General features: G+C 38.3%; 1 protein-coding gene across 6 annotated transcripts in view; it reads right to left on the reverse strand.

Annotated features, from left to right (window-relative positions):
• cspg5b (chondroitin sulfate proteoglycan 5b) overlaps positions 1–26,195 on the reverse strand; it is a 29,665-nt gene extending 3,470 nt beyond the window's left edge. The window contains exons 1-6 of one of the 6 annotated variants that reach the window (XM_058753382.1): positions 25,435–26,193; positions 17,433–18,261; positions 9,920–10,108; positions 8,811–8,886; positions 8,165–8,221; positions 1,399–1,551 (exon numbers count right to left, since the gene is read on the reverse strand). In XM_058753382.1, coding sequence (XP_058609365.1) covers positions 1,399–1,551; positions 8,165–8,221; positions 8,811–8,886; positions 9,920–10,108; positions 17,433–18,261; positions 25,435–25,537 — 1,407 coding nt within the window. In that variant the 5' untranslated portion in view covers positions 25,538–26,193. Of the gene's footprint in view, positions 1–1,398; positions 1,552–8,164; positions 8,222–8,732; positions 8,887–9,919; positions 10,109–17,432; positions 18,262–25,434 lie in introns of all 6 variants that reach the window. The other 5 variants (XM_058753384.1, XM_058753381.1, XM_058753383.1 and 2 more) reach the window with 5 other exon arrangements.

Raw genomic sequence — 26,195 nt, forward strand, 5'->3', positions numbered from 1 at the left:
CATCTTTTATGAATGGCAAGTTCAAAAGAACAGCATGCATCTGAAATACAATGTGTAAAAGTCTTTTCAATTTAATGCATCCTTGCTGGATAAAAGTATACTTTTTCAAACAAGTCTTACAGACCCACATTTTTTGCATTTTTTAAAATATGACATATAAAATAATTTTGTAAAATATAAGCAATTATAAAAATATAAATATAATTAATTTTAAAAAGAGGAAATTTGTCACTTATGAACAGTGACATGTTTTACATTTAGTTATGTTAGATTGATCTGTAGCCATTTTTCAACTCACAGCCAGACTGGACAGCAAATGTCATGAAAAGTATTCACGTTTTGCTATACAAACCCACATATGTAAAGTCAGGACAGTCTTACAATAAAGCATTGATATGAAAGTGAAATGTCCAGTATGGTTAGCAGTACCTGAGGAACGCTAAAGCCATGCACAGATGCAAAGCAAAAGAGTGAGGAGGAGCAGTGAAAGTGAAAAGGAGTCAAAACAGGAGCAGTGGAGTTCAGGAATACACTGGCACTCAATTTGGTACTGGTAAAATGTTTATTTCAAAACAAACTGGATTTATTTATTTTCATTTGTTTTCTCCAAAAAACAAAAAAAGTTAAAAAAAAATTTCAGTACACCAAAATAATTAGAAATCAATTAGTTTCAAGACACAATGAGCATTAAAACTGTAAGATACTGCATATAAATATTAATCCAAGCAGTATTTGTATATATATATTCAGACATACGCACTGAATAAGTCAACAAACATCTACAAATCTCAGATTTTTTAAATTTATTTTTATTTTTACACAGTCTAAATAGCTACATTATTTCCCACAGACGTTTTGTTTTTTATACGAAAGAACACCAATGCATGCTGACTTGAGTAAGGCAGGACAGACAGGAGTTCAGAAGGTGACAGCGGTGAAGACTGAAGGTCAAAGGTTGAAAACCAGGCAGCTAAACCTTTGGGTTGTGGGGTGAAGTGTTTCATAGCGTAGCGTGACTTAGCGGAAAACAGTATAACAAAGCTTGACATAACACGATGCAGCGTGACATCAGCAGGGACAGCAAGCAAGGACAAGGTGAATGTGGCAACGCCAATGTGCTGGTAAGGTACTCTGGTGGTAGGAACTCCACCGTGTGATGACAGAGTACAAACATAAGTTAGCATGCTAGTTCAGTGCTTCGTTTGTGTGTTTTGAAGCCCACATTGAGCCATCTTGAGGTGAATGCAAGGAAGAGTGCCACGTCAATGTTTAGTCCACTAATTAGTGTATTTTAGTAATTTCAAGTTGTCAAATGTGTGTCTTGCTGCAGTCACAGCGCCAGCTTGTGGCAAAAGGGTGTTACTACACGTTGTTCATGTTGTTCTGCATTGAGTTTACCTCCTCCGCATTGTCTTCTGTGGCGGCCTTGTCGTTCTCCAGTTTTGACGTGAGCGAGTTCTGGTTGTTCAAAGACTCGTCCTCTTTAGGGGGACATTTGCATGGATCTTCTTTGCAAGTGCAATCCTGCAGAGCAACACACATACACACAAGCTGACAATGAGGGGAAAAAATAACAAAATCTTTTACTCCACCGTTTTACACCTGGCATTAACATCTCAAATGTGTCTCCCGTGACCACTTCCAATGCAATCACACACATAAAGCTATCAGTGCATAACAGTCATAAATGGACTATTTCTGATAGCTGTGGTTCGTTTTGGAGCTTGACAGCCCCCTAATGACTGAATGGAATGGAATGAGAAAGAGTAAATGATAAAACTGTCATATTTAGGTGAGCCTCTATTTTTAGTGCAATTATGCATTATGCCAGTCTGTGACTTAAATTGTCTGTTTGGAAGTCCATTTCTATCACCAGAGAAAAAAATAAAAAAATAAATAAATTATGAAAAGTCAAAATAAGACAATTATGAGAATTTAAAATGATGATAACTGTGGTTCAATTTAAACAAAAATCAATTATGAAAAGTCAAAATAAGACAATTAAGAGATAATTCAAAATTATAACTATGGTTCAATTTCAAATTATGACATAAAGATAACATATTTTGTAATTATGACTTTGTAACAAGTCAATTATGAGATAAGTCATAATTGACCATCTCATAATTTTGACTTCTGTCACAAGATGCATGCTAAAATTATTGTCACGGATCTGGTTCGTGGTTTTCCGTCTGCTTGCCACCAGATGTTGCCTCCCAGTTATATTGACTCACACACTACACAAACTGTTGCATGTCACCCCAGACTACAGTTCCCATCATCCATTGCACTGATTACACACACACACACAGTTGCAACCAATCAAACATACTTTATAAACCTTTGACTTCCTCTTTTGAATCGCAGAGTATTGTCTGCATTTATCACTCCCCTAGCGATAGCAACTTTACGGAGCCATTCCGTGTTTCCTGAGTTTAAGTCTAGTCTGTCCTGTTTTTTTTTTTTACCTGTTTAACCTGTGTATTGATTCTAGCCTGGTTTACCTCATCCTGGCTGATCTCTGCCTGTCCTGAAGCTTATAGTCTGTCTTGGATTTACCCTTTGCCTTGCTGTTTCAGACTGTGTTTGCACCTCGCCTGGACTATCTTCTATTTGTGGATTCCCCGTTCGCCTCGCCCTCAGGATTAAGTTCGCTGTCGATCAACCCACGCCTGTTTTAGGATTACTCTTGTGCCTCGTCTGTGCCATACCTGTTTGCTGGTGTTTGCCCCTGCCTGTGTTTTGACCATGTCGTTCAATAAAGCTATGCGTATGGATCCTCGCGTCTCTTGTCTCAGTCGCCCCATTACAATAATTCTCATAATTGACTTTGAATATCAATTTTGACTTTTGATCTCATAATAAAGTCTTGGTATCTCATAATTGACTTGGTATGTCAGTCTTGACATTTGGCAAAATTTTGACTTTCATTATTAACAAAGACAATAATGAGATCAAAAGTCAAAATTGACATCCTATCTCAAGATTGATTTAATATGTCAGTTTTGACATTTGAATTCATAATTGTGACCTGGTCAATTATGAAAGATTTAAAATTATGCCAAATGTCAAAACTGACATACCAAGTGAATTATGAGATCAAGTCAAAATTGACATTCAGTTATGAGATAGTATGTCAGTTTTGGCTTTAGACACATTTGACGCTAATTAACATCATAATTCTTTCATAATTAAGTCACAGTTATGAGATCAAAGGCCAAAAGTCAATTATGAGTTTCTTAGTATTTTTTCTGTCATGACTTTGGTGGAAATGGAATGTTATATATGAAGATTGAGTGCATTTCCAAGATGCACTGAATGCAGTTTACACCTCAAGCTGCTTGTCGGATCACCGGATGTTAATACCAGATGTAAACAAGGCACCATAAGATAAACAAAACTGTTCATGAGGTGAGTGCATGGATCTGGATTCAACTTTTACTTCACAGCTGAGTGGAGTAAAAGGTAAACTTCAAAGCATAAACTGACCCACAACCAGGAATTTCAAGGGATATCGGCAGTTTTTACTACTTCTCAAGAGACATCAACACACTATAAGCATAATGGTTACATAAACTGTATAACCAGCACTAACAGTAAACCTTATTCTGAAGGCATTAAGCAATGCTTGTTAAAATGGTGTTTTCAACGCAATGTTTACTGCTGTGCACTAATGCTTGTCATTATAACAACATTATATACTTTTTTTGTACAACTTGCTACCTGTGATATCCCTTTTTGGAACCAGAAAGGCAATGATTGTACATGCCATGGGGAGGAAAGGAAAGACTATTCATGCTGCTGAAATCAGACATGTGTGAATACTCATTCTCAAGAGAGAGAAAATGAAAAATGTCAAATAAATTCTCCCTGGAGACAGTGAGACAAGTAAACAACTCACAAGTAAACAAAGTCACCTAGGGATATTTTCATAGCTCTTTCGTCTATGTTCTGTCATCAATCATCCCTCATTTCTTGCCTCATCTCTGTCTTGCTCTATTTCTCCTCCCTGTTGCACAGTGAAGCTGTCAAACTCTTTTAATCATAAAAGAGTCTCTTCCACTATGAACTCACTGGGGGAATGGACCGGCAGAGTTGAACGAGGTGAAGAAATTTCATTTTTGAAGGCAATACAACCCCCACACAATCAAAAGATCATCAGAAACTAGACTAGGTTTGAGTTTCACCTCAGAATAAATAAATGGCCTAAATCAAAATGCAGGAGAACAGGATCTGACAAGTTCAAGGTTCACCGGGTACTGCAGGGTAACAGGTGAATATAGCAGTAAGACTGCTGTTTGGTCCTCTTTTAAAGATCAAATGTTACATGCTCAAATGAAAGAATAGGTTGGAGTCTGTTTGTGGAAGATTTATTCATGATAATCTACTCTGAAAGATGACCCCCAGATGGGAGCACAGAGAAACTATCTTTTTCACACAAAGTTGAAATGTTTCTCCCTTTTTTCATCCATCTGTTCATATACTATCAATGTCATGATATCAAAAAGAAGTTATTTTTGTAAATCGCTATTGAGATTAATTAGGGATGCTTCAATATTAAGTTTAATTTGGTAACACTTAAGTACGGGGACCAATTCTAACTTTTAACTAGTTACTTATTAGCATGCCTATTATTAACATATTGTCTGTTTAGTACTTATCATGCATGTATTCTGCATGAACATATTCTACATCCCAAATCCTACCCACAACTTAACTACCTTACTATTAATAAATAGCAAATTAGGAGTGAGGCAAAAGTCATAGTTAATAGTTTGTTAATAGTGAAAATCAGACCTTAAAATAAAGTGACCTTAAATTTCAATAAGCTTTTAATTCCAATCACTTTAATATTTCTTCTAAATAAAACTTATAATAGACCACTACAAGCAAATCATTTTAAAAGTAAATGAATTTGAATAAAGGACTTATTTCATAACTTCAAATTATAATATATATATATATATATATATATATATATATTTCTTGTATCATAATTATGACAAAGTGCCTCAGTGTCTCATTTGATATATAAATGTCTCATAATTTTGACCATTTATGTCAAAATGTACAGTATAAAAAGAGATATTATAGATTTTTTTAAGAGTATATTTACTAATTGATATTATTTAATTATTTGTGTTTTTATGTTATCAAGATTAACTTGGTTTTAGATGATGGCAACGTTAATCTACATGTAACAGAGGAAATGCACAATTATATATTTGATATCAGACAATATAAATAAACAATATATATTCTGTAATAATAATAATAATAATAATACTACTGTCACAATACCAGGGAGTCAAGGAAGCCAGGAACGAGGAGACGAGGAATTCACAAAACGAGAGTCTTTAATAATCCAAATGGGAACATAGAGCACATGCAAGGAAGACATTCAAGGACCGACAAACACTAACTGAAAGGACTGGGGCTTTTAAAGACAGGATAACGAGGGACGAAAGGAGACACACCTGGAAACAAATAAACAATCAGACTGGGGAGAAACTGGGTCACGGAACACATGGGGAGCAAAACACAACACAGACAGGTCCACAATCCTGACAATACTCCCCCTCCCGGAAGGTGCGTCCTCGCACCGTAGATACAACATGGGGAGGGGCGGGTGGGAGCAGGACGGACACCCGGGAGGGGGCCGGCTGACAGAGACCAGGGAGGTGACGAAGGAGGGAGGAGCCAGGGAAGAGAAAGGAGGGACCCGGAGCAGGAGGAGTCCAGCTGGACCCAGGCCACAGCCATGATGTCGACCCAGGGTGGAGCCAACGGAGGGAGGAGCCATCCATGGAGGAGGGATGGCCGCCGACTCCAGGGGCCAACCAACGGCGGCGGAGCAGGTGGTGGAGGAGCCTGAGGCGGAGACGGAGAGCCAAAGAGCAAGGGTGACGGGGAGGATCCAGAGGTCCCAAGCAGAGCAGATGGTGCCGGCGACTGAGGCGGAGGAGGGGATCCAGAGGGACGCGGTGGAGCCGGAGCGACAGAGGACTGAGGAGGAGCCAAGGGGATGGAAGAGCCTGACGGAGCCAGAGGGACGAGGCGCAGCCGGAGGAGTGGAGTCCCGAGGCGCAGGATGGTCAACGCCAGACCAAGGCGGAGCCAGAGGGACGAGGGAGCCCGGCGGAGCCAGTGGATCGATGGGCCACGGCAGAGAGGAGGGAGCTAGGAGCCATGGTGGAGCCGACGGGCCGAGGTGGAGTCCCGGCCTCGGAGGCTGGAGACGGAGGTGAGGTATACTCCAGCCCCGGCAACGCTGGAGGATGGCAGTCCCATGGGGCTCGCACCGAACAGATAGGGGGCTGAGGGCGAGTGGAGGGGCTGCCAGACGACAGCGGTGGAGGAGGCAGGAGCGGTTGGGATGGTGGGCTTTTGTGAGCCTCTAGGCTTCCAGAGCTGAACTCAGGAACGGGAGCCAACACTGGAGGGCACTCTGGAGGCGCGGGCTCTGGAGGGTGCTCTGGAGGAGTGGAGCTTGCTGGGACCAGAGGAGACTCAAGAGACGAAGCAGAGCTGGACTTGGGATCTGTGGCCCTCCCGGGGCCAAACTCAGGAACACTCTCTTGATGTGGCACTGCCCACGCGCCATACTCAGCTCACCCTCAGCCGCAGTGCAAGGGGCGGAGCTCTTCTCCGCGTTCACACTGGCGATCCTCAGCACCGTCACTCTGTGCGGCGATGGCTTGTCGGTCGCAGTGGGCTCCGGCTCTCCGTCAGTGGTGGGTTCGGGCATGCGCTCCGCGCAGCGAGGAGATGGTGGGCTGGGCACTGGGTCCGGAGTGTCCACTCCACAGACGCGGCGAAATTCGCTCGAGGGCCTCGCTGGCGTCGTAGAAAGCACAAAGCGCGTTGTCCGGGTAGCTGGAGAGGTAGGCGAGTACCAGGAACAGTCTGGTGTGGCCCTCGAGCGATCTCTCCCCCTGCTCCAGCAGGATGAGGAGGTATTCCGGGCAAAGGAGGGGATCCATGGGGACACAATGGAAAGAAAAACATTGAGAAAACATGGAAACAAAATCGGAGGGTAGACGCAGAGGTAGTGGTTTTTGGTCGGTCCTTCTGTCACAATACCAGGGAGTCAAGGAAGACAGGAACGAGGAGACAAGGAATTCACAAAACGAGAGTCTTTAATAATCCAAATGAGAACATATAGCACATGTAAGGAAGACATTCAAGGACCGACAAACACTAACTGAAAGGACTGGGGTTTATAAAGACAGGATAACGAGGGACGAAAGGAGACACACCTAGAAACAAATAAACAATCAGACTGGGGAGAAACTGGGTCAGGGAACACATGGGGAGCAAAACACAACACAGACAGGTCCATAATCCTGACAACCACCAATAAATTAAATACTGATGTTTCCTTAGAATTATGAATAAAATAGAGTATGTTGACCAGTACACTATAAGAAAAAAAAAAAAGTTGCGCAAACTTAACCAGCTTCAGCAGATTTTTGAGTTTTCTCAACTTATTTTTGTATGAGATTTTTGAGTTCTATCAACTTTTTGTTGTATAAACTTAAAACAAGTTGAGAAAACTCAAAAATCTGCTGAGGCTGGTTGCCTTAAATGTTTAAGTTCTCTTAACTTTTGATTTTTTACAGCAGTGTAAAAAATAAATAATTAAATAAATAAAAAGTTGAGCAAACTTAAAAAAGTTTACGGAAACCAGCTTCAGCAGATTTTTGAGTTTTCTTAACTTGTTGTTTTAAGTTTATACAACAAAAAGTTGAGAGAACTCAAAACTCTCCTACAAAAATAAGTTGAAAAAACTTAATCTGCTGAAGCTGGTTGCCTTAAAATTTTAAGTTTGCTCAACTAGGTCACCATGTTGTTAGTGCTTTGAATGATGCGAGGAGGTTGACAGCTGACAGTGACACTACGTTCACTAACAGGATGTTAAATTGCAGGAATCACACTAAAAAGTCACAAAAGCAACTATAGTGAGGAAGCATCTATTTTAAACCTCTAAATCTATTAATATTTGTCTATGTCATTTCATAGTAAGTAAAGGCTCAGGATGTGTTTTAACCATAATAGCGGACTTTTAAGGTGAGTAATAATGAAGCTACAGGATTAAAGCGTTTTATTTGAATCAGCAGGGTATCAAAGCGCACTGGGAGGAGATCAGATTGAGTCCTCTTACCTCGCTGCAGGGATCTTCTTTAGGTTTATATTCCCACGTGTATCTGCTCATGGTTTTCTAAGGAGTGGGGTGGCGAGAGAGGATTATTCTACTGACACACTTCTGGTACTTCGTTATATCATGCCCTCTTAATTAATTGACACCTCAGCCTCAGGAGATATTTACTATATTCTTTGTACCTTGTATAAGACAAGTTAGGACTAAAACCATTGGAAAAACATTGCATTGACTGCCCAACCGCTCTACGTAACCACTAATATGATCAGCATGTTTGGAAACACATTAAATAATCCAGTTTCTCCAATGCTTCATGCAGCCTGTAGTACTTCACATGACCTTAGGTGGAACATGCGAGTCAATGACAGAAGTTAGGGGAATGAGTGTGGGATGAAGAGGGTGTTTCTATTTCTCATCTTAATGATGAAAAGTGGAAAAGAGAGAATTCCAACATGAAGAAAGAAAAAAGTCAATAAGCATACCGCCTAAATCGAAAGAGAGAGGGAGCACTTTATACCTCCAGTACTCATGCACAGGAAAACAGAGGGGAAGAGAGGAGAGGAAAAGTTACCTGACACATAATGTTATCATAGTAAGCCAAAGCACGGGCATGGGGGAGGTTAGTCGGGGTGTCACACAGTTTCCTTACATTTGCCTGAGAGCCCTCTGCAACGGTGGACAGCGAGAAGTTATCGATGTGCTGCTCCGACTTTGGGCGGAACTTACTGAAAGACAGAGAGAGAAAGACCAACAGAAAATAATTTAGTTTTCTTGTCCATAATAATGAACATTATCTAGAGAAAACTTTCAATATGAACTGCACCAGTGCTTAACTATATATCATATAATCAACAAAAACTATCAATGTATGAATCAAACTGAAACTGCCAATGGTTTCTTTTCCATGCATCAGTTTATTATATTCGTACTTATAGACAATAATAAAAGTGAAATCACACCATAAATTCTGTGTGCTGCCTTACCTGCACTCAAGACAGTGAAGTGCGACACAGGCTGATGATACATGGGGCAACTTCGGGCAGTGTTGCCATCAAAAAATTGTTTGAGTGTTGCTCAAAAAAAGTTGCCCCGTGTATCATTAGCCAAAGTCTTTACTCCTATTGGTTGCTGCTCCCGAAAGTCGCTATACATAAAGTCTATGTATAAAGTCTATACCCTCTTGCATAATTTTTAAAATCTGCTGCACTGGACATGCCCACATCCTGTCAACATTGGTCATGTGGCTAGAAATCGCCAGCTCTCCACTGAAATAAATTGGATCATGTCACTTCGTCACTGACAGTGTGAAGGGGGCTTTGTGCTCACCAAAACTGCATTTATTTGATCAAAAACAGTAAAAATACAGGGATATTGTGAAATATGACAACAATAAAAAAAAAAACTGTTATATATCTTAATATATTTTAGAATTTAATTTATTCCTGTGATAGGAAAGCTGAAGTTTCAGCAGCAATTACCCCAGTCAACAGTGTCACATGACCTCTGCTCTCCATCTCACCCCTCTCTTGGACTGTGTTTAAATGCCTTTGGTTGCACGGTATATAGGTCACTCTCTCGTGTAGCACTGTCAGATTGGCCTACTTTTAGCAAAGAAGGGTGAAATCATTGTGTTCAAAGCCCATGTTAACACTGTACATTTTATTGTACTCCAGCGTGTATGTGCAACAGTGTATTCAGCTCAATCAACTGATATTTAAACCATCAGATCTTAAACTAAGACTCTAAAAAGTGTGTCACCTGTGCTTGCGAAGTCGTCTGTTTTCAGTCTTAAGCACGTGCATCCTCTTGGAGAAAAAGACTACAACCATGAAGAGGAGGAGCAACATGATGGCAGCTCCACCCACTGCTATACACATCACTTGGAAATCTGAAATGACCGACTCGCACCTGGAGCCCTTGTTCCAGATATACTCCTGAATGTTACACCTACAAACAACAGAGAGAGGTGTTAGAAAAGAGGAAGTTTAGCAATATTCAAAACTGCAATATATAATAATTCACTTCTGTGATAATATAATGACAGACGTTTGGGACAGTGCAGTCTATATGAACACAATCTTTTCAGAAATAACCAAAGAAATTGAATGGAAATGCAGCAGATTAGGAACTAGACTGATTTAGATCATTTTATTGTCCAAATATTGCTTTTTCATTGATCAGGAGACACAAGTACTATTATGGCTTACAGATTTATCCTAAAATTCATTATAAAAAGTCACGTAAGTGTATATAGCAAAGTTCATTTTAAAATGATGGGCTTAAGTAAAATTGAAAAATCTTGGATTAGTTTGGAATAAAATCTGAGAATAGTTTGTAACTATAGAGGGAAATCTCATTTAATATTTGTCCTACTTGTATGGAAAACTATTGGCAACAGAAACAATGAATGTAGAAAAATAAGTCTAAAGGGGAGTTTGTGTGTTAATGCAAATGACAAACAAATTGGCCATAAAACATATCTGTGTGAAGATGAAAGAAAGTGAGAAACACTATAGTGTGTTGTGTGGCCTGTTGACCCATTTATCATTGCTATGATTCTACTGCAAGGTTACAGCAGAGCTTACAGCTGCATGACTGGACAGATGGCCCTGTCAAGGACATGCATGTGCTCCTCTATTAGTGCCGGTCCCATAGAGAATACAGCACCTGAGCTGTGCTCAGTTCACAGCTTCTAAAATAGATTTACAAATTCTCTCATTAACCAGTGTTGTCAGTGTGTCTGAGGTGCTCGATATCTTATTGGATGCTGGATCTATTATTTTTCTATTATGTAATGTATTTTAGCCCATGTGGTTCATTGCTTGAGACACAAGTAAATTACAGCTGTGCTGATATTGCTTTTATACAACAGTTTAATAAAGAAGAAGTTACTATTGAGTCACTTATACAGTGCCCTCCACTAATATTGGCACCCTTAGTAAATATGAGCAAAAGCGGCTGTGAAAATAAATCTGCATTGTTTATCCTTTTTATCTTTCATTCAAAAAATTCACAAAATTCCAACCTATCATTGAAGTAAAACAATTGAAAGTGGGGGAAAAATCTCATTGTGAAATAAATGCTTTCTCTAGTTCACATAGGCCACAATTATTGGTGCCCAATTATTGCAACGTCCTTTTCCCAGGGTAACAGCTCTGAGTTTTCTCCTGTAATGCCTGAAGAATTTGGAGAACACCTGATAAGAGATCAGAGACCATTTTCTTCATACAGAATCTCTCCAGATCCTTCAGATTCACTGCTCCATGTTAGTACTTCTCTTCAGTTCACCCCACTCATTTTCTGTAGGGATCAGGTCAGAGGACCGGGACAGCCGTGGTAAAAGATTCATTTTGTGCTCAGTGACCCATTTTTGTGTTTATTTTGATGTTTGTTATGGATTATTGTCCTGATGGAAGATCCAACCATGGCCCATTATAAGATTTCTAACAGAGGCAGTCATCTTTAGATTTTTTTTTCTGTTGGTATTTGATAGAATCCATGATGCCAAGCATCTGAACAAGATGTCCAGGACCTCCAGCAGAAAAACAGGCCCACAATATTAAAGATCCAGCAGTATATTTAACTGTGGACATGGGGTACTTTATCCCTTTGTACTAAACCCATCTGGTGGGTTTGCTGCCAAAAAGCTCTTTTTTTCAGTTTCAGCTGACCATAGAAGCCAGTGCTGTTTGAAGTTCCAGTCGTGTCTGATAACTGAATATGCTGGAGTTTGTTTTTGGATGAGCCAGTTTTTTTCTTGAAACCCATTTGAACAACGTGTGGTTATGTAGGGGATGTTTGATATATTTTTTTTAGGTTTCTGACCCCAAGACTCAACTAATCTCTACAATTCTCCAGCTGTGATCCTTGGAGAGTCTTTGGCCACTCAAACTCTCCTCTTCACCGTGGATTAGGACGATATAGACACACGTCCTCTTCCAGGCAGATTTGTAACATCTTTAGTTGATTGGAACGTCTTAATTATTACCCTGATGGTTTGAAATGGGGATTTTCAATGCTTTAGCTATTTTCTATTCTACTTTTTGTTTTGTGATGCTCAACAATCTTGCTCTGCACATCACAGCTATATTCTTAGGTTTTACTCCTTGTGATGGATGATTAAGGGAATTTGGCCTTTGTGTTTCTCATATTTATAATCCCGTGGAACAGGAAGTCATGGCTGGACAATTTCATGCTCCTAGCCACCCTGGTGTGCTAAAAAATTTAAATATGAATGGGAATATACTTCAGAGATATTTTACTCATAAGAATTTCTAGGGGTGCCAATTCATTGGAGAAAAACATTTATTTCATCATGAAATTTTCTCCACACTTTCAATTGTTTTACTTCAAAGATAGGTTAGAATTTTGTGAATCTCTTGAGTGAAAGATCAAAAGGATAAACAATGCAGATTTATTTTCACAGCCTCCTTTGCTCATATTTATCAAGGGCGCCAATATTAGTGGAGGGCACTGTATTTTAGACAAAATATTGCAAGTAACATTTTTGTTGGCAGAGCAAAAACAATTGTTTCAAATGAAGCCAAAGCAAACACCATTAAAGGGTTTCTCCACCCCAAAATGAAAATTTTGTCATTAATCACTTACCCCCATGTCGTTCCAAACCTGTAAAAGCTTTGTTCGTTTTCGGAACACAATTTAAGATATTTTGGATGAAAACCGTGAGGCTTGTGACTGTATCATTGACTGCCAAGTAAATAACACTGTCAACGCCCAGAAAAGTATGAAAGACATCGCCAAAATAGTCCATCTGCCATCAGTGGTTCAACTGTAACGTTATGAAGCTACGAGAATACTTTTTGTACGCAAAGCACAATTCAACAATTCGTCTTCTCCACGTCAGCGTAGCACCATTTTGGAGAGCATCCGCTGGTTGCAAACTGCGTATGCTGCACTGTAAAAAATGACCGTGATTTTAACGGTAAAAAACTGTGAAAATGCTACAGTAAGAACCTGTTAAATTGTTAACGGTAAGTTCCTGTAAAATATACAGGAAAAAAACGTAAATTGACGTTTCCAGAATTCCTTGCGTTGCATTTCAAATTTTGTTTGAATTTGATGTTTTTTCTTTAAAATAACTATGCTGCTTCTCAGTTTTTGAGAAGTTATGTTTATTAGGGTTGTATGTTACATCTAATGTAACATTCAAATTACATTAGATGTAATTTGTATGTTACATAAAATTAATGTTTATTGCATATTTCAGTTTAATGAGTCTCACCATGATGGTGTTTAGTGCTTGTGTGAATGACACTGTGCACCTTCTATATCTGTTATTATTTAAAATCTGCTTGTGATGGGCTTTGGTTCATCATGTGACTTTCTCATCACCACCTGCATTTGGTGGTTATCAGTGTATTTTAAAGGTACAAAACAGATTTCAGTACTTTAATAGGTTGGTATATCAGTTAATGAAATTACGGTATTTAACTGTAAATTTAAGTTAAAACCGTAAAACCTAGAATGTTGTGACCGCATTTTTACGGTAGAATTCCGGCAACCACAGCTGCCGTTTTTTTACCGTAAATTTTACGGAATTTGTTTTACAGTGTGTTCTGTGTCAAGCCGCACCACACGGATATGCTGTTTTTGTTCAAATCAAAATGTAAATAAACGTAGAAGACATATCCGTGTGGTGCGGCTGACACAGAACAGCATATGCAGTTTGCAGTCAATGGGACAGTCAGAAGCCTCCCGGTTTTCATCCAAAATATCTTAAATTGTGTTCCAAAGATGAACGAAGCTTTTACGGGTTTGGAACGACATGGGGGTAAGTGATTAATGACAAAATTTTCATTTTTGGGTGGAGTAACCCTTTAAACTAACAGACATATGATGCTGGGCAAGCACAAATCATAAATATATACTGTACTTACACTCTGCAGCCTATGGATACATTTCGTAGTGAGTGAAAGGCCAATCAATAGTGCACATGCAGGAAATCATTGCTCAGTGTGCATGTAGGCCATGTTTACTATTTAGCCTAAAAAGATCAATTTGAAACTTAGTTTTATGGTCTAATACTAACTACCCATCCATTTAGTGTAAAACATCGGCTGCGCTACACAAACGCATTCACTATCAGAAAATGCACCCATTGACCCCCCACCCCCTCCACCTCCACCCCACAAACCTTACGTTCATCTAATAGTTCACTCTTTACGTGCCCTACAAATGGAAACCTTGACTTTTCTAATAGCACTGACCCCGTTAATGTAGACAGCACCCTGTCATGCCTTCTTTCAGCGATCGACAAGTTAGCCTACTTTTACATTCAGTAATGGAGCTGGACTGAATGGGGTTTTGCTTTTTTTATTATTAACATAATAATTTTAAAAAAAAAAAGGACAAAAAAAAAAAAAAAAATAGATCAGTAAATCATTTTATATAATTAAATTATAATTAAATTATTTTTTTTCCTTAGTTTATATTGTTATTATAATAAATCAATAAATCGGTAAAATAGATTGTTGTTGTTAAAATAAAAATGTGACTATAGCAAGATCACAAAGTCAAACTATTCATTTCTGTGGGATAATGAGCACTGATCAATTATAATAAGGCAGGAAAGAAAGAGTCTGTGCTGATTTCATTCTGACTTTAAAGCTGTGGATAAGGGTGTTGCAGTCTCCAGTGTGGAGCAAGTAGTCATCTGCTCAAATACACAGCTTAACACATCACATCATCTAGCCTTGAGGCTTCACTACACACAAATAAGATTCTCAGAACCTCACTATTATGGTCCAAAGCACCAGCTTGAGGCAGGGTCTTTAGCTCTTAAACTGAAACACACACATTCACAGATCTGGGCTCTGACCCAAATCCCTTTGAGCAAATGTTTAATAAGGTTCTGCACTGGCCTCTGAGCAGAGTTGTGGCAGTAGTGGATGCTGGTTTAGTATTGAGTGATATGATGCCAAGCCTTGATGACAGGCTTGAAGTGTGGAACTGAAATTATAGCAGTTGTTTGTGAGACAAATGCTAAACATTCTTAACATGCATACAGGAATTCAACCCATCATCTCAAGAATGAGGTGTATATATCAATATTAAAGCAATCTTCTGATTATGACTGTCAAATTGAATACATATCTGAAAAAAGAAACAACCGAATGTGTTCGTCAATCTCTATTACTGAAATTAGTTACAAATGTGAAAGTCATTTACAGTTATTTGGTGTTTTGTAAAAGTATTTGTAATTAATAATGGTTTATGTATATAGCTTCACATTTTGTATTCTAAAGTTGCTTTGCAAATAGTTTCTGATCTCATCACTCCTACCACTTTTGACAATGTACAGTTTTTGTAAATTTTAAATTAAATCCGATTCACTACTATATGGAGCGCAGTTTCCAAAACTGTGAAACAAGAAATACAGACATAAATGTCTCATTTATGAGATACGTTAGAATTTTTGTATGTTAAAAATGTTCATGGTTTTGGCATTGTGCGCTGGATAACGATTAGGAACTTAAAATTCTGCCTAATAGTAATAAGGTATGGCATTTTTAAACCTTGTCGCTATGAATTACCAAGAAATAGGCTTTTGAAGGCACCAGGAAAGTGTTACTGAAGGACACTGATGAAAAAAACTGGGTCATTCTGTTCTACCCAACACATACTGGATCAAGTATATTTAAGGCAACAGCTAATGATCAATGATATTTCTAGCAGATGGAGGGAAAATAATAAACTGAATAAGTGCACTGTTGGCATAGTTTTGTCACCAAACATTTCTACAGCAAGACGTCTTCATGTTCTTGTAGCAGCAACTAACACAATGGCTGAAGAACTTAATGCTTTATATATTATATATCTTATTTGTTTTACAAATGGTAGAATGCTGTTACATTAGCCATTTAAAAATAAAGGCCAAAAAGCTTTCCTATAAACCCTGTGGCAACTGCCGTACAGTGTAAAATTGCGTGCATGACCTGGTTAGCACAGTCCCACATGTTTGCATGAGCTTGGCCCAGTTTCAAGATCATTGAGGGTAGGCCGTTTACTACTATTCCCAAGAGATGTCTTCAACTGAGACTCAATCCCTCTTCAATCCCAACATTTGATGTAAATCATAATCCCGCACCATGAACAGATGCGAGAACATGACTGAAGGATTGAGTTACATCTTCAAACTTATTATGAACGTTTGATCAGACGCCACTGATGCTTTCCACATTCCTTACACATTATAAAATACAGCTCAAACATGCGTGAAGACACCTTTCACAAACCAATTGAAATACTTAGATGAAAAGTGTATGTACTGTATTACTTGTGTTCTTCCATTAATTTGTAGATCTTGTTTTGTGTGTTGGCTAAGCAGGTCAATTAGAGACGATCACCATTGTTGCATTAAATTAGGGTGACCATACGTGCTATTTTTCCCAGACGCATCCTGGCCAGGATTTCTATATTGCTTTGATTCAAAGTACCTTGAGAGCGAATCAAAAACATAAGGAACCGATGTCATACACGATCGGTCTGCAACACACAAACAAAGCCAAATCCTAGATATTTTAGGCAATAAAGAAATCCTGGCCAGGATGCGTCTGGGAAAAATGGCACGTATGGTCACCCTAATTAAGTACACATGACTAATTAAAACTGAACCTAAATTATAAAACCACCCCAGATCAGTTAAAATCATATTAGACACTGGTCAGGTTAACGCATTGTAGTGGCAAACCATTGAAATTACAAAATGTTTCAACAAAGTATGACTCATTTGCTGAAATCAAGTTTGATACGAGTTCTGAAACACTGATTCGAAACAAAAGATTCAGAAAATCTTTGAAGTTTCATGAAGCAGCATTGCGAAAGCATTCATCACTATTTATTTCCACAACACAAAATCCTCAATTAAGTTTCTTCAACAAAACAATATTTATTTAAATGGACTTTTTGTTCAAACTTAAATTAATTGTGTGGAAAAGTTTTCTTCAATTTAAGTAAACTGATTGCATTATGATTAAGACCTGTTCACACCAAGGATGATAACTACACACCATACAATATCATTAGAATCATTTTAAGAACATTTTCTTCCAGATGACAAACAATGAAGACATTGACAGCCAATCAGATTCCACCCGACATTTAAAGCATTTAAAGCTGCAGATGACATAACTTCAGTGCATGCTTATAAAAACAGAAAATTGTTTTGCATTGTTGATGATGCTTATACTTATCATTACAGTTATCGTTCTTGGTGTGAATGGGTCTTAACACATGTATGTGTGCATCTTACCGGCAAAAAGCGCCAATACTGTCAACCACATAGCACTGTCCTCCATTGAAGCAGTAGCTCGGGAAGATGTCGCACGATGAGATACATGTGCCATTGTAACGCACAAATCCATAAAGACAACCAGAATTGAGCACATCCGATGCTCCAGATGAAGTTTCTCCAGATCCATCATCAGAGGTAATAACTAAAGTGTTGGAGGGAACTGCACTGGCAACGAGAGGAACATTTTCATCTTCCATGTCAGGTGGCGTTGGTTGGCTCTCCTCTAGGTAAACTTCAGTGGGTGAATAGTCAGGTGACAGATAATCATAAAAATCAGAAAGGGTCCAGGAAGTTGGATCTCCACCCTGGAGCTCCTGAACCCAAGAAGGAGGATCAAGAACATGCTGTTGGTGAGAAGGATTGTAAAAATTGACCGTGATAACTTCTTCTGTTTGGGAAGAGGTGGACTCAGGAGGACTCGTGACAAGATCTAACAATGTTCCATCTGCTTGTAGTCTCTCGCTCTTCCAGCGCGGGGCGCTGTCCTCGATTCTCTCCTCGTTAAAATCCAGCTGGGACAGGCCACGTGTCCGGGGTTCAGCCAGCGTGGGCAGCCGGGCAGCCATGCCATCTATCGTCAGATTAATGAGGCGTTCCCTTTCGGCTGAATCAACAGTACTGGTTGAGGTTTCTCCACCGCTGCCTGACTCTTCTCCAGCTCGTGGTTTTCGAGAGTGAACTTGGGCCTGGGCAATAGGTGTGACTTCACCAGGAAGTGCAGGCTTAAGCCCCACCCCATTCAGACGTGAGGAATTGGTGCCAGTAGAATTGGAGATAAATGAACTGCCTGGAAAACAAACAAATAATAATAAAAGTTAGTCACAAACTCTTTTATTTATTTATTTCTCTGTATAAGAACACCTTCACAAGCACTCACTGCTATACTGCAAACTCAGCAACTCATGCAGAGAGAGAACAAAAGACATAATATATACTCTGTATCACACACACCCGGATAAATCTACTTAATTATACACTGCTGTGCGCGAGGCCCCAGATTTCTTTCCAAAGCGGCTTGTGGTAGCTGGATTAGCAGCTCTGATTTATTAATGTACCCCCCTGAGCCTGGGCTGGGATTGGGATTCAGATTAGGATTAAGGGCTGTAGGTTGAGACTAGCATTGGTCAGTCTGGATGGGTAAGCTTTAATGCACAAAGATAAACACACAATGGGGAATTCCTCTTTAGCACTGGAAAATCTTACTGATATAATTGATTATCTTTTACTGATACTGTAAACCAATCTAATGCAATCTACCTCAAATATGAACACAAGTGGAAATACCCTTTTTATTTCAATCCCTGATTGAAATAAAAAAAGATTGATATACCTTCCGTTTTAATATTTTTAAATATACATTATTCCATTGTTGCAAAGCTGAATTTTCAACATCCCTTATTCTAGTCTTAAGTGTCACATGATCCTTATGAAATCATTCTAATACTATATACTCAAGATACATACAAGATACTTTTTTAATTTCTTTAACAAATGCTGTTCTTTTGAACTTTCATTTAAAATCGACATCTTTTCATACCAATAAAAAAAAAAAATCGGAATGGTAGAGCATTTAAAACAATAACACAAAAAAATACACGTGTATATATAAAAAGCGTTTGTGCCCAATTGGCAAATAAAGCCCACTTCGATTCTGCTTGAGCATTTAAATTAAAATGGTAACAAAAAGCAGACCTGAGGAACATTTACAGTCAATTTTTATAGATCGTCTTTTAGCAATCTACTTTTTTTGAAGTATTTGACTGACAGTGTGAAATTCCATTTCCATGGGCATTCTTGGTTTAAATCCTCTTTATTGTAAATTAATTCCAAGTCACCCATCAACCCTAACAGACACTCACTCACACATACAGTTGCCAAGAAGCAATGTAAAGGAGCTGCCATTTTGGAACATCTCAAAAGCCATGTAAAACAGAGACCCTTCTGTCCTCTCCACTTGATTCACTTCCTCTCTTTCTCCCATTCATTTATTCACACAATCCCCCCTGAGAGGGTAACGGAGATGGCAGTGGGTGCATAAATTATTTCTCACATACCTCACGTGATGTTCAAGTATTCTATTAAATTCTTATCTAGTTTCCCACCACTAAAGTTTAATTTCAAAGCAACAGTTTGCTCCTTCTACTTTTATTTTGAAATATTTAAAAGCTAAATGTTACACTGGACTGATGAGAATAAAACGCAGTCAGCCCTCAAAGACAGAGCAAGAGTGAGGCTACAAGAGGAAAACAGTTGTTTTGATTTGCATAACTCCTTGCGAAGGGGTCAGCTGACAGAAAAGAGAGGTTGGGGGAAAGAGTCTCGTTGAAAGAAAAATAACACAAAACACATGCTATAATGGAGTGAAGATGAGAAAATGTGACAGTGAGAGTGTTTCTCCTTCCGCCCATTTGAAGGCCAGTGCCAAAGCCTTTGAGAAGGATTTCTGTCGCCTATTTAGTAAGCAAGTCAAGACTGCAAGAGAGAGGAGGATAGTAAAAAAAAAGGAGGGTAAGATGATCGAGAGTGAGAAAAAAATAGGGAAGAGAAGTATTTTCTCATGACCTCACCAGTGAGACATTCAAATGTGTAAGAGTGTGTGAAAGTATGCCGTCTTCATTCTCTCACCTCTATTTACAATCAATACCACATCAAATCAGAATACAAATAGCCTAAATGATGATCAAGGAAGACCAATCTAAACATCAAATTTCAGTGCTACAGTACTGTAAAGCAACACTGTACTGTTGAATATCTTAATATTCTCTCTTCACCTTCATTAAAAAAGCAGCACACGTTTTTCCTCTCTCTCTGGTTGACATTATTTGCTTATGTAACGCTCTTGAGGGGAGAAAAAAGACTTGTTGCAGAGCATGGAAAATTGCAAATGTCAACTCTTCCTCTCTTCTCTCATCCCTCGATCTCTGAAGACCCAAACAGACCTGTCATCTGAGGGAGTATTTGAGGTTACATGTCAAGATGCTCCATGAAAACATCCATGTACTCGGAAAATGCATTATCAATAGAATTACAATGGCAGAAAGGGTTATATGGAAATATGAATAGAGAACAAAAGAAAATATTTAGAAGAATGTTTTTGTCTTTAAAATACAAGTCCAAAACAACACTGGATCCCATCGCCTTTCTTTGAGTGCACAAAAGGCATTTTAAAATATATTCTTTTTTTTTTTTGTTTAACAGAGCTGTTTAGTACATTCTTATTTGTAGTTGAAACCATAATTAAATTAGCCAAAGTATTTAAAGTCAGCACAAAAAGACAAATCATCGATTTTCAAAACGCATGTTATTGATCTTTTTGTGAACAGTTCATCCATCACAGTTTCAACTTCTTTTTTTTTTTTCTTTTTTTTGCCTTAAATCGATTTTCACCTGAAATGACTTCGGTCTGGTGATGCATGCAGGACTTTTCCAATCATTTAGTCTACTTAAAGGGATAGTTCACCCAAAAATGAAAATTCTGTCATTAATTACTCACCCTCATGTCGTTCCAAACCCGTAAGACCTTCATTCATCTTCGGAACACAAATTAAGATAATTTTCATGAAATCCGAGGGCTGAACAGAAGATATTGTTGAATAAAGTTGTTATTTTTGTTTTCTTTGTGCACAAAAATTACTCTAGTAGCTTCATAAAATTTCTGGGTCTTGAACGTGTCAGTTGTGTTGTTGTCTATGGGAGGGTCAGTAAGCTCTCGTATTTCATCAAAAATATCTTAATTTCTGTTCCGAAGATGATCGGAGGTCTTACGGGTTTGGAACGACATGAGGGTGAGTAATTAATGACAGAATTTTCATTTTTGGGTGAACTATCCCTTTAAACCTGCCTCCATCAAATCAACAACCAATGGATAAAAACCTGATCTACAGTTTTTATAATCCATTTTGGATGTACAGCACCATACAGAAGAAAGGATCTGTCACTTTTTCCATTTCATTGTAACTTTAAAATGCAAGGGACAGAGACTGTGCAGAACTTTGTGAATGGCGGGCGTTCCAATTTCTGTGGGCGCAGATGCCATGTAGGCTTGCCAATTTCTTCTACTACGCAGCCAATGCTCTTTATATAAGAGACAATTTAACATTTAACTCACCTCACCTTTTAAAATTTCAAATTTTATGACTTGGTATCCCAAAGGCAAGTGTCATTCTAAGATCTGCTGAATAAAATCCACACTGACACCCATGTGTTTATTTATAAATAGTACTGTGATGCTGCTTGGCAGGCGAGCTGGCATTGATGTCCTTGGCATCAGGGATGGGGTGTAGGTTCACAGCAGTATCAGTGCAAAGCCGAACAGACATATAGAGATGCCAGACCTGGTGGATTAACAGTGCCAACTCCATGCCCCACCCCAACCTGTGCTACTGTTGTACAGCATGACCCATTAACAGTTATGCCACCTAAATTAAATATTCAGGCCAAAAACTCCACTCAGTGTGTTGAGATAATGTATCAGATAAATAAATGTTAGTTTGGGCACATGCATGAGCCAGTAATGAGTATTTGAGCAGATTACAGAAGATCAGTTAAAAAAAATCCAGTTCACTCTAATCTCGATTTAAGAGGGAAAGCCAATTGTTTGTTTCACCATTCATAAACAGTATGGCTTTAAGATTTATTGTAGCATTTTTTTTAATTAATGATATTCAAAGAATGCAAAAGTTAAAGAATGATAACTAGAACTAGAAAGTTTTCTAAATCTATCCACACCACAACTATAATGACAACAATGTTGAAAACACTTTCAGAGCCAGTCAGAAATCACCTGACTTTGAAGAGCTGGAGCATTTAAAGCATCAGATGACATATGCAGTGCATGTTTATAATAAACAGAACGTTATCATCCATCGTGTGGATGCCAATTTCATACTGATCATATTTTAACCTTTACTGATTAAGCATTAAGATGAATTAATAAATAGCTTTTAATAAATAATCATTTTAGTTATTCACATTAACATTGTAAATAATTTATAATTTACTAAAATAATCATTTTAAATTGTTAAACTATAAAATTATAAAATATTATACGTGTAAAATATAGAACAAATATAGAATCACTTGGACATGCACATTTAAATGACCATTTTCAAATAATGCTTGCAGAGACAAAAAAAAATAAAAAATCAGATTAATATTGGTGTATGCAAGCTGTCATGCGTGGATTTCTCGAAATCAGAATTTTGTCTTAATCAGATTAATGCATTTGCATTACTGGTTTATCATCAGAATGTCCAAATTCCAATTGATGCAATAATATTTTAGTGCATGTACACATGGTCAGTGTGTGTGCACAGCATCAAGTGTTTGAAAGAGATTGGTCTCCTTGTGAGTCTAGAAACGTCATTGAGTTTAACAAGTACAAAACTGGATCAACAGCGACATGATTAATTCAACTGTAATGTTTTACTGCACAGACGCTGAAAACCAGCAAGTGTCCAACAGGTTGTGTAGTTCCATAAGTTTCCAACAGTGTAGGCAGCTCTAGTGTCAGCGTCTGGCAGGATAAATACCGTTGGCCCTCACTGGGAGCTCCATACGGGCAGGCTAGGCGGGCGCTAACACTAGCTCGTTGACGCTAATGCTCATTGACAGTCTCTGCTGTTATGAGACCGCAGTGGCAGATGGCTCTCTTGTGCCATGCATGGAAAGGATCTAAGCAAGTTGAGCGAGAAAGTGCCCTAAAGAAATTATCTGAGGCTGGTTTTAGACGTTTTAAAACAAACATCAAGACAAATATGGTTCAAAGACTAAATCTGTGCACGTTTTTGTAAATGCATCCTGCTTGTCTCTTTTTATTTCCTTCTCTCGCTCTCCTAAGGTCGGGGATGTGAGTGCCAGGTCTTGGCAAAAACAACAAAGAAGAGTTACAGCCTTTTGTCACAGCATGCCCACAAATTTCAGCTAGGCACTAGCAATGCATGTTCAGTTATAGTAATGATTGTCCCTAGTTTAACATAACAACAAAAGAAACACCAAATATAAGTAAAAGAGGGAATAATAGCAACAATACACAACACATTTCAGCTAAATGAACAGCTATGAAAAGTGGTTTGACTGAATTCTCTGAGTTAACTTGATGTGACATATCTAAAAGAATAATGACATGCAATGGAAATATTGAGGGCAGTATTTTATTTAGAGAATTGATGGATTGTAAAAAGTGGCATCTTTGACAAGTGGTTGGAGGTAAGGGGTTTAAAAAAAAACAAGAAATTTAGATTAAGACGACATATTTTTCTTTGGAATAATGTGCACTGATTAATCATTCACTTCATGGAAGAAGTGCTACAGGAACAGTGCATACAAAAAAGTCCATTTTGATTGTGTTGACTTGAGTGATGTATATTGGCCGATATTTATCCTAGCTGATATGTTGTATTTTTCTGTGCAGCCAATGTTTCGGAAGGAACTTTTATTTTGACAGTGCCAAGAATGCCAGCACCTTAGTACAGATGTGGACATAAAGTTTAAATTCTTGATTTCAAACTATGCTATGCTATATCAATTTGGCCACCATCATATTCATATTATGTCATGGTTTATTGTATGTCAAATTAACCTCACCTGGTCTTTATTTGTGAAAATACAATTCCCACTGAGCACAAACTTACCATATTACTGAATGCACTGTTAGTTACAGTGTTCACTTCCTTTTTTATTAACTACTTTATTTTTGAGAAGAGATTTACAACTTTCATATTAATTCATTTTACATTTAATTCTTTTCTTATTTTTAAATATGCAGTATCTTTGCAGCAAATATTATGCATGTTATTTAAATAAAATTGTATAATATTATACTTAATGGCCACCTCAATATCTGCATCAGTCGACCACTATTTTAAAGCCCACCTTCTGCAGTCTATGGCTAATCAATACAGTCAATCATCGTTTACCAGGAAATGTGTTAATCAATAATTCCAGCAACATGTCAGAGCAACTGCACCACATACATGTTCCCACCCCCACAAACAAAAACAAGAGCACTGGATTTGTTAATTGTTAATGATTTCAAAAAGCAAAATAAAAGCTATTTATAAAGCCGTTATGAGTGCTTCCATCAGTTTTCTCAGCAGAGCCTGCTTGCTTAACGTCTCGTGCTGATGAAAGATGCATGTCACTGAAGAGTCAGTGATGCGATAACACTGCCAAGAGGTCACAGGTTCAGCTAAGTGCAAATGTTTAAAGCTTCTTATGCAAATGATAATTTCCTGCTTTACACAGTCATTAGTTAGGCCATGGCAACAGTAGTGTGATGCAGGTCAACCACGCCAATGTGACAGTTTGGTACTCATGCAGCAAAGCCAGCTGACCTAATCTTCAGGTGCTGTTGCTTAGCAACAATTTTTTTAAAGGACCATAAAAAAAATGGTCACCCTCTTATTCCATAAATATGTGCATTATTTGGTAAACTTAAACTTAGATTTAAAAATGAAGCATCAAATACAGCTGCGATTCAAAGATGCACATGAAAATGTCATGAGCATTTTTTTCTTGCAAGTCAAAAGCAAGTTTTCTATTATCCAGTCTAAAATACATAATACATGTTTTATACAAAGCATATCGAGTAAATTACTACAATTAAATATTTAAAATACATTTACATATTTATTTAAAAAATACCAATAAGGTGAAGAAAAAAAGGATGAGTCTAAAAGATTTTCTCTCAGTTACGTACATTTTTAAAACGCCAGTACTTCTGAAACTCGAGCTTCCACAAGTGAGTGTGCTAACAATTTATTACATAACTTAAAGTTCATTCACATGTAAACACCCATTTATCGCTAGATCCGATAGTAAGTTTTATTACATTTTTGTTTAACATTTGCACAATTTATACCCTGAAATGCTCCAACAGGTCACAGACAAAAAACTACGAAGGTCTCTGTTAAATGCAGGAAAGGCAGGCATTTAGAAAGATTGTATAATAATACTCACCACCACCATTAACACACAAAGGAGCGATGTGAAGAAGCAGGACGCTGGACAGCACCACTGACTCCCAGCCTGCAGAAAACAACGTGCGCCTGGAGTTCATCATGACACAAACTGTCTTCCAAAACACTTCAAATTAACCAGGTGGGTCTTCTATTTAAGATATAGTCATACGGGAGAAAATTCAGAGAATCTGAGCAATAATCCTGGACATAAATCTCCTTAGATTGAATGCGTTACGAAGCGCGCTACTTCATGCCAACTTCGGATGTTGTCTTCAACTGTTATTCCTCTTTGGTTGAGATTCAGGCCACCCTTAGTGCCGCTAGGGGCCTGTCATTTCTTATCCAACTCCAACAAGATGCCAAGACAGTTAAATGTGTCTCATTAGTAATGAGAGCCAGTATCAGGCGTCCACTGAGGAAGCAGAGAGTTTCGGTGCCACAGACTACAGCAGGCTAATTCCAGCGGACTCCGCGCGCACACTCCGCCAGCGCCAGTTTTATATGCCAGTCGAACTCACGGTTGATGTGAAGTCATCTGCGCATGCGCCTCGTTGTTTCCGACACAATTTGTGTCATATGTAATAGAATAACTGAAAAAGTAAGTCAGTCAGCTCAGGAGTAAATATTTAACATTCACGGTCCCCAAATGCACTTAAATTCACTTGCATATAAAATATTGACATAGAAATTGTTTCATTATAAAAAAATGTAACTGAGCTCTTTGAATTAAGGTACAAAACTGATGCAGGCGGCTCCCCC

This window comes from Onychostoma macrolepis, chromosome 19, assembly GCF_012432095.1.
Source record: "Onychostoma macrolepis isolate SWU-2019 chromosome 19, ASM1243209v1, whole genome shotgun sequence".
Classification (NCBI taxonomy): domain Eukaryota; kingdom Metazoa; phylum Chordata; class Actinopteri; order Cypriniformes; family Cyprinidae; genus Onychostoma; species Onychostoma macrolepis.